Raw genomic sequence first — 10556 nt, forward strand, 5'->3', positions numbered from 1 at the left:
TGGGTCTGGACACCTTATTATGATATACAAATTAAAGTAAACAGTCAGGCAAGGATGGCTAAAGTCAGTAAAAATGGTATGAATGTATCCAGTATAATTCCTTGTGAAATGGAAAAATAAAATCTCTCGTCAAAATCTGTCTGCGTACGAAGAAATTAATTTAAAGTATGGGAATTCTAAAACGTCCTCCCGGCTCACTATGTCCGTGGTTACATTTCCACGCAGCCTCGCTTTCAATGCTTTCAACTTTTCTTTATTTTAATGGTCAGAACTGGGTAACTAAGCAGAACTTGACCATCATATTAATATGTGAGAACTTTTGGAAGGCCAATGAACGCATTTAGACTGGTTTTCTTTGCCCGACTATTCACTTTAACTACTCAGCCAGCCATCACATTCAGTGTATCACACTAAGAAGTGAAACAAAAATACTCTTTCTTGCTTATCTACATTATTTTACCCAATGTTGCTCTCTTCCAATTTTACTACTTTTAATATTTACAACTATAGGTTCTAAATTTTACCTAGCTACAACAGTTGGCATTTCCCAATGTTTCTCTCCTATAATTTTACTACTTTTAATATTTCACAGGAAAAACATTCCTGAAGAACTAAAGAACTACCTATTCTTCTGCAAGGCTTGTGGATCAGACAACATTGAGGTGACCCCACGTGTTGATGAGGTGCCTCAACAACACACATCTGTGGGTGAGGTTCGTGTGAAACAGGAGATTGTTGAAGAGGAGCTAGATGAGGATGATGATGATGGAATCCAAGGAACAGAGAATGATGAAAATAACATTTCACTGGTAGAACCGCGGCCAACAAATCTTGTGTGTAATGTGTCTGTGACTAAGGATACAAAGACGGTCAGCAGAGAAGTGGATGTTATTGTTCAACAAAACAAACAGGAAAACGCTGATGATAATAACAAACAGAAGAACGCTGATGATAATAACAAACAGAAGAACGCTGATGATAATAACAAACAGAAAAACACTGATGATAATAACAAACAGAAAAACACTGATGATAATAACAAACAGAAAAACACTGATGATAAAATTATTGATTATGATGAAATGCCTGCAGCGGATGAGGGAATAAATGACACAGATAATGGTTCAGTGACAGAATCAGCACCAACTGAAACTGAAAAGCCAAAAAAGAAAAAAAAGCGCAAAAAAGTGAAGGAATCCAGGGAAAAGAGTGATAGGAACAAAAGTAAAGAACTAGATGATAAGCAAGAAAGTGATGATGATAGTGGTCGCAGACGCAGTACCAGACTCAAGGGAAAAAATCGTATATCATTTACCAAGATGGTTGAATTAGATATTAGTGATGTAGATTTTGAGGATAGTGAGGATGATTCAGAGGAAGATGAAGATGATAGTTGTGAAGATGATGAAGACTTTGACTCAGAAACTGATAGCAATTATTGTTATCCAGGGAAAAAGAAAGAAAAAAGAATTCTCAATAAAAATGTTGATCCTGATTTTGACCCCGAAACATCAGATGATGAAAATATATGGGAGGAAGAGGATGATGAGCTGAATGAAGAAGAAGATCATGATGACGATGAAAGCCCTGAAAATGTAAAAAAGGGACAAAAAAGGAAGTTTCGTTTCAATAAAGGTGATTTAGATGATTTCTTGAACAGAAAAAAACCAAAACTCACTGCGAAGGAAAAGGAGGCTAAAAGAAGGGGAAATGAAAGAAAGATGGAAAGGAGACGTCAATTAAAAGAATTAAGAGCCATTTATATGGGTTCGGTTAAAAAGTGTGAAAGTATGAGTGTGAAACTAGAGGAGCATGAAGATAAGTATGAGATGACAATGTTCACTTCAATATGTCAGAAAGACAGAAAAGTCGACTTGGAGCAAAAATCTTATTACCGGTATACATGTAAAGTTTGTGATGGTCAGTATAACGCCACAGATAAAGCCATAATGGAGAGCCACATCAAACTGCATGTACAAGGTCTACTGACCTGTGTCGATTGTGGTGTGACCTTCAGTAAGCCTCTTAAATTGTTTAACCATCGTGTTGATAAACACATAGAAAAATTCTACACCTGTGAATTTTGTGCAGAACAGTTTTATGCACTAAGAAGTCTACAGGGACACTTGGCAAAACAACATAACCAGAAGCCATTTAAATGTCCAAAGTGTCTGGAGCATTTCAGTTGCTTGAATGACAAGAAAAAGCATGTCATAGAAGAGCATTCTGAACTTGCTGCTCAATGTGAGAAGTGCGGAGAGTTTTTCTTTGGTCCAGATAGACTTCAGACTCATATAAATGGGAAGAAATGTAAAGCCAAGTTGCCGTCAACTGATGGAAACAAGGTCCCTTGTGAAGTTTGTGGGAAAGTTGTCGTCAGGACTAGCATGACTAAGCACATGGAAACAGTACATCTGAAGATCCATAGCCATAAGTGTGAATTGTGTCCCTTCACCACTGGCTCAGCACAGTCTATCAGAAACCACAGAATGAGACACACAGGTAAGGATTAAGTCATGAACTTAGTCGATTAAAAACCACAGGATGAGACGCACAGGTAAGGATTAAGTCATGAAATCAGTCTATTAAAAACCACAGGCTGAGACACGGGTAAGGATTAAGTCATGAACTTAGTCTATTAAAAAACCACGGGATGAGACACACAGGTAAGGAAACCACAGAATGAGACACACAGGTAAGGATTAAGTCATGAAATCAGTCTATTAAAAACCACAGGCTGAGACACGGGTAAGGATTAAGTCATGAACTTTGTCTATTAAAAAAACCACGGGATGAGACACAGGTAAGGATTAAGTCATGAACATAGTCTATAAAAAAAAGGGTGAGACACAGGTAAGGATTAAGTCATGAAAGCAGTCTATTAAAAAACCACAGGATGAGACACACAGGTAAGGATTTAGTCATGAACTCAGTCTATTGAAAACAATAGGTTGGGCCATTCCAATTTAATGTCTTGTTCGTCGGATTTTCCGCTCCTATTTTCTGAAAATGAAATAAAAATAAATTATTTTTTTTACCGCTCCTCATTTTTTTGTCCGGTAATCTGACGAACCTGGGCAAATTTTCATAGGGTTCATTTTTACTAGTCACCATTTCCTGGTCACTCAGATGTTTGAATTAGTCTTACATTGTGTCTTCAAACCCGCAAGCGTCTTGCAAACCTTTACAACAACAGAAATGTCAAGTTTTTCCGCCACCATGTGCAGAGTGGTACTGCGAGGTAGAGACTGAGGGACGCATACGTTTTAATAGGACGTGTCCCGATTTCAGTCTGTTTTTGCCGATGTCTGCAACTCTTTTAAAAGACTTTGCGTTCGATCTCACTCTAAAAATGGCGACCATGACAGGTGATTTGACTGGCTGACTTACGAACGAATAACGGTAATCAAGCATGTCCATTATTTGAAGGCAATCTCTAGCCTAATTAATTAACACATCAGTTGCCTTATATCTTAAGACCTGGCCAGTGTGAATTTTGACACGTGGCCCACATAGTTTGCATCTGCAAACATGTTTTGACTGCATGACTTAGTAACAGCTAGCTAGGTGACGATTCGTCTGCTATTCGATCAAATTAACATCGGTAGTAAATTACACATTTTACTGAGATCCAAACTTAGTGTTACTTTCTACGACAATATAACATACATTCGCCTTCATTTTTGTGTTGATAGGTTATATGTATGTTTGCGTTTCGTGAGAAAATCATAAATAATAAATAGTCAGTTCCATACAATATTATGTGACAACTAAGAAAGAATGTACATGTCAAATGAGGTTATATTGGTTTAAAATATTTTCCATTAATGCTAATCCCTGATTGTTTCTATTAGTTTGTTGGTTTTTGCTGATAGCTCTGTCAACAGCAAATTAACTATTGAAATTATTGACAAAAAGTTAAACTTTCTTGACTATTTCCTTTTAGGTATTAAACATTGCTATTCAATGTTAAAATTGTCAAGATTGGTCTTAAAATTGAAATACATGTATGCCATGCATTGAAAGCATTTTGTGTAATAGCATATGTTCAATAGCTGCACAAATACCTTAACATTGGACTTCTTTTTTTTACATCTTTGATACAGTTCTGAATGTTGAAAACACTGAAGAAAACAGCAAAACTCATATTTTAACATAAAAACTCTGTTATTAATAGTAATTGTTATTTCAAGAAATAAACATAAAAGTCTAATAAAAAATACTGTGAAAATATTCGCTCGCTCCAATTTTTTCCGCTTTAAAAATATTTTTAGAATTAAAAATTTTTCGCTCGCTCGCTCCTGTTTTAAAATCCCAAAATCCGAAGAACAAGAAATCAAATTGGAATGGCCTTGTGTTAACAGATTTAATCTGTATCACCATATATTGTAAAATTACATTTATGAAGAGAAATAACATATATATAATACAGTTATAAAGGGGTCATATTTGGGCGACCTATATATCACTGCAAGATACTTGGATCAAATCAAATGCATTTTCTACACCTTTCTATATGATTGAAAATATATAATTAAAATTTAAATATACTGGTACATTTAGCTTTGTTGTGCTCTGCAGGCCAGATAGATATCACTATACATATACGAAAATGATTCTAACAGCTTTTTCAAACTCAATTCCAAAGGTCACCAGAACGTGACCCCTAATGTCAGAGCCTCTTAACAAACGCATTGATAATAAGGACCTATATTTAATCAGATTGTAAATGACTTAACATGCACATACTTTACAAATGAAGTTGTCTCCCGTGTAATATGTAAATTACTAACAGCATGTTATAACAGAAATAATAGTATTTCAAATACATGTATTTATGTATTGGTAAATCTATTAATCTGTTTCTTTATACATGTATTTATACTTCCGATTTTTTTCACAGGTGAACATCCATATAAGTGCAAGCTGTGTGACTTTTCATGTGTTCAGGATTACCAGTTGAAGAGCCACATGCGCACACACACTGGAGAGAAACCATACAAGTGTAAAGAGTGTAGTTTTGCCTCTGCCTGGAATGTTCAGCTGAAGGCACATGTTAAAGCCCACCAAAGTGCTACTCGGTGTACCTGTGATATTTGTAACATCACATTCAAACATGATCGTGCTCTTAATCTTCATACAAAGAAGCATCACTCACATGAAACTTCAAATGCAAACAAAAAGCTTTCTGGTTCAGATAAGAAAACTGTTGTGAAGTCTGATGTGAATGTTAATGAGAAACTCACCCCAAATGTTATTGTAATTAGAACATCATATGACCAGACCAAAACTGTCCAAGATGGAGTACAAGATGTTGGACAGTTAGATCCAACTCCAGCCACTCAGCCAATGTCTGGTCCATCTAAGGGAGAGAACCACTCATCTGAGCAGTTACAAGCGATACAACAAATAGCTGTGGATTCTGACAGTAAAGTGGTGAAGTATGTAACTGATCAGCCGATACCCGAGGATCAGTTGGAGTATGTCGAGTACGAGTCAGAGCCAGCCGAGTATATTGTACATATCACCTGTCAGCCTGACTATACACCAGCGGAACAAGTGGTTACCACCACAAATGATGTATGATTGGAACAGGAAAAAACTTTGATATATTGGGTTTTGATCCAATTCTGAATTTAAGAAAGAAAATATGAACATGCATATGTGCATTTTTAAGAGAAATTTTAAAATGTTATTGTTGAGTTTGAGTTCTGCATTTTTATAAAAAGAATTGAAGAAAATTTGACATGGCAATGTAACTTTTATTTGGTAAACATATATAAGTTGGCCAGTAATTTAAAAGTCATGATGGGACTAGATGAAAATTTATGCAGCCAAAAGCAAAAATTTGATAATTTAAACCATTCCTATGGATTATATTAGAACTAGATGAAAATGAGGTACAGTGTAATTTTATATATCACAATTGCAAAACATTAAAGGGACAATTCAATCTAAGAGATCATTAAAATTTGCACATATATCGGAAAACAACAGTTCTAATGGAAATTAGATCAGTCGGTTTTACTGTGATATACCTGAAAAGCCCATGGTTGTGACACGTGTGTAGATGTTCAAACTCGCTCGCTGTCCACCATTACACATTGTGGTCAAACTTCTTGTATGCCGAACCCTGTCCTTTGCTCGTAGAGCTTTTTACTTATACATATGTATATCATTTCTGAAATCAAGACACAATAGGCCATCGGAATGCAAGGACTAAATTCGAACTCAATGTGAGTATGAACAGGTCGGACTTACGAATGTGAACTTTAATATACGTACTATAGAGAAATAGCCTGAAAGATCTAAGAACCTACTGATTTAAATAACAACCACAGTAGACTAGAATACTTTTGTCTAGAACTGCTCAAATCGCTCTGACAGTAGTGTGTTTACCTTATTAGGTGAATTGTCTTGCCTAAAAATCATTTTCTCACCTTCTCAATGGTTATGTAGTTTTTTTGTACAACATGCTTGACGTTGGCTCGGGTATGGGTACAGCGTCCATATTGTACCTGCTTAACGTATTGATCAACGATTTGATATTTCAACGATATTAATTAAAATACTAAACAATGACATGGAAATTGTCAATATTTTATGTTATATGTTTCATAAGAAATGTAGAACAATACATATATGCCATATTTTGCTTCTTGGTTATGTAAAAGAATTAGCCTGAGTGAATTGTTCCTTTAATGAAGTGAATGTGTCAATTAAAATATACATGTATGCATCAATCAATCATAATGCCAGTTGTACGTAGCTTGTTATAAAGATTTTGCTATGAAAGATTATAATTAAATTTATTGTTGAATGGTGAAGAGAGAAAATGCTGTAATTACAGTAAAACCTTGATAATAGTTTATGGAATAATATACTTCAGTACAACACTATATATATATGATACCAAATTGTGACAAACTATGCATGTCAATGACATTTGGACAGGTGTTTTACAGCATTTTATGATTTATAAAAGTAATTTCAACCGCATAATGTAGGTTGAAAATGGATGAAACGCGCATTAGAAATTTTGTAGAAGAAAAAACTTGAGAACGAAACATCTGGAAGACTAATAGCGGGTTTAAATTTAGATAATATATATTTGAACTTTTGAAGGAAAAGTAATATATTTCTGTTCGAGGAATAAAGGCGTTTTCGACAAATAGCCATTACAGCTATCCAAGTTTTTAATACATAATTTATGTACACGGGCATGTTCAGGACCATGTGATCAGTTTGATAAATATGATGGGGTGTATTCGAGAAATGCAAATTTGAGTTTTTAGGGGTTTTACTGAAAATTGTCGTTATTTTTTGTGGATAATTGGTCAAAAATAAGATGTTATATTGTAATTAGACTCTTTCATTAGAGGAGGGATATTCCTCTGGAGGATTTACTAAACCAGATAAAACCTGCGGCTCTGCCAAGGGTTTTATCTATTTTAGTGACATCAGAGCTGGAATATCCTTCATAACATGTCAACAGTCTCTCTTCTGATGTGGATAATTCACTGCCTGTAATCGTTCATAGTAAAAGATATTTTTCATTTTTATCTTCCATAGTTACTTCCCTTTGTACTGATGGAATGCAACGAAGGATAGTAACTCGGGTAGATCAAAATGAACATATATATATGGGGCTCTCTATTTCCACTCCTGCAACAAAGTTAAGAGGGGGTATACTGGAATCAGGTTGTCCACCTGTCCATGCGTCTGCATGCTCTTGTCTGTAGACACAATTTTGTCCAAAGAACTTCTACTAAACTACCCAACAGATTTTGATAGATTTTGTACACAGAACCCTGACATAAAGGGGAGTTGAGTTAAATTATAGGGTTCTGCAATGTCCCCACTTAATGGCATTATTACTAATGAAAAGGTCTTATTAGCCTGTGTGAGGGTATTAATCTGCCACTCGGGTGACAATTCTAGTTATGTATGTCTACAGAGCCTTGATACATGCATGTATAGCTTTGAATGTTTTATGTTCATAGTAAGACGAGTATTTTCACTGACATCATTTTCTATAGTCGTTCTCATCAGAAAACTGTTGATGTATTAAATGTAGGTGTACAGAATAGACTACTGTTTGTTAATTATTACTTGACTTACCAGTACAAATGAAGAAAAAAATTTGTCTTTATACTGTTAATTACTTTTGTTGAAGTTTGAAATTTGTATGAAATTAAAATGTGAGTACATTTTGACGACAGTTTTGTTCTATTATTAGTCATACTATACAGTAAAACCTGATACTAATATCATCTGTGTACTATGATAAATATTATATTCACTCTGATTACATAAGGGTGCTATAACGTTTGAAACAGTGCTTATTTGGATGACTAAAATAAAAGTTCTCTTGATATATGGATTACTCATTTGACTTGATGCATTTCATTTTAAACTTTCTGCTATTTCAAACTGTTTCTAATCATCAATAAATCTATACAGTTGATTACGATTTATCTACTGATAATTACTGTTTCAGATCATCAATCAATTTCTACATTTTAAACAGAATTTCCGTTCAGCCTGTGTCTGACATCAGGATGAACGTGACTACCGGTACATGTATTAGGCTGTGTGGCTTGTGATATTGTATAATTATGATGATGGATGATTGAATGTCACGTTTTACGGTATATGTGTGATGTAACACCTGATTCTAGGACCAGGATGTAAATAATAAAATTATGATCTATGATTGGTAACTTAGTTTTAGCCTGATTCATAATCATGGGACCAGAACCATCTGCTGACTTCGGAACTATGGAGGAAGATCATGTGTTTTATAGACTAAATTCATGTCATTGCTAGAGTATTTATAGAGAAGCAATTAATATCCCTATTGTCATCAGAGAATGCACATAACTGTATAGATACTACAATCAGAAAGCATCAATACATGTACATAACAGTTCAGATCTTTTTTATACTTGAAAACTAATACATATATAGCAATTCAGATCATTATGAACACAGGAACATCAATGCATATAACGGTTCAGATCACTATATTTACGTTTTCTCTGCAGTCCAACTATGTAACCTTACCAAGCGCAGTTGGCAGTCGTATATGACATCTTCATCATTGTGACGTCACATTTGCCGTGCAAGCGATCCCGGAAAAGCCGCTGTTAAAATGGCTATTCCATCCATGACGATGGAGAATGATTATTTCTTTAAAGATGCAAAATACCTTGGGATTGAATAATAAAATTGTAAATATAAGCATTGAGCGTCTTTCATCAAGCATTCATAGCCATGTTCAATGCTTAAATGAGAAAACAGGACAATGTGGAAAACACCGGATCATACAGTAGTAGATACTAATGTGTGATACAGATATTACTTAAAAAAGGATATGGGTCAAGGAAGTAAAATATCAACAGTTATTTTTTCATATAACACTGGATCCTTATAGACATATGTCTGTAGGATATTCCAATTAGTTAAAATAGTAAATATAGGACAAAGGAGTAATTATAACATAGTTAAAATCACTATGAACACATGAACATCAATACATATAATAGTTCATTGTGAATACAGGAACATCAATACATATAATAGTTCATTGTGAATACAGGAACATCTATACATATAACAGTTCATTGTGAATACAGGAACATCAATACATTTAACAGTTTATTATGAACACAGGAACAGCAATACATATAACAGTTCATTATGAACACAGGAACATCAATACATAAAACAGATCTTATTGGACACAGGGACATCAATACATATAACAGTTTATTATGAACACAGGAACAGCAATACATATAACATTTCAGATCACTATACACACAGGAACATCAATACATATAACAGTTCTTTGTGAACACAGGAACATAAATACATAAAACAGTTCATTATGAACACAGGAACATCAATACATATAACAGATCATTGTGAACACAGGAACATCAATACATATAACAGCTTTTAGCTCACCTGCCCGAAGGGCAAGTGAGCATATGCCGTAGTGCGGCGCCCGTCGGTCCGGCGTCAACTTTTCCATTTAAACAACTTCTCCAAAATTCGGAGACATAGAGTCCCGAAATTTGACTTATGGCATGCTGGGATGAAGGACTACCAAGTTTGTTGAAATGAATGACCTTGACCTTTATTCAAGGACATAGGGGTCAAATAGGTGAAAATCTTTACCAGACTTCTTCTTAACAGGGACCTGGTCATTCATTTGAACAAACTTTGTAGCCCTTCGTCACAAAATGTTACAGACTCAATATCAGTTCTCAAAGCCTCATGGTTATCAAGAAGTTGTTTAAATTGTTTATGCCAAATATCAGGTCTTTAGGCCTCTTGGTTATTAAGATATCAGTTTGACTATCTACAGACTCAGATGATGAACATATTATATACTCTAAAAAATAACACGCCAACCAAAGACAATACAAATACTTAAACAAAATCAGGAATAATACAGATTGAATTAAAGTGAATAATTAATCATTCTGTCATACATTAATGCGAAAGAAGAAATGTTGAAACAACTATAGAGATTTTTTTTATTAATC

At 34.6% G+C, this 10556-nt stretch overlaps 1 protein-coding gene across 10 annotated transcripts in view; it reads left to right on the top strand.

Annotated features, from left to right (window-relative positions):
• LOC138320579 (uncharacterized) overlaps positions 1-8213 on the top strand; it is a 63378-nt gene extending 55165 nt beyond the window's left edge. For all 10 annotated transcript variants that reach the window (XM_069263642.1, XM_069263645.1, XM_069263644.1 and 7 more), the window contains 2 exons: positions 593-2502; positions 4904-8213. In XM_069263642.1, the coding sequence (XP_069119743.1) occupies positions 593-2502; positions 4904-5586 (2593 nt within the window). In that variant the 3' untranslated portion in view covers positions 5587-8213. The remainder of the gene's footprint in view (positions 1-592; positions 2503-4903) is intronic.
• The last annotated feature ends 2343 nt before the right edge of the window (positions 8214-10556 follow it).

This window comes from Argopecten irradians, chromosome 4 (assembly GCF_041381155.1).
Source record: "Argopecten irradians isolate NY chromosome 4, Ai_NY, whole genome shotgun sequence".
NCBI lineage: Eukaryota > Metazoa > Mollusca > Bivalvia > Pectinida > Pectinidae > Argopecten > Argopecten irradians.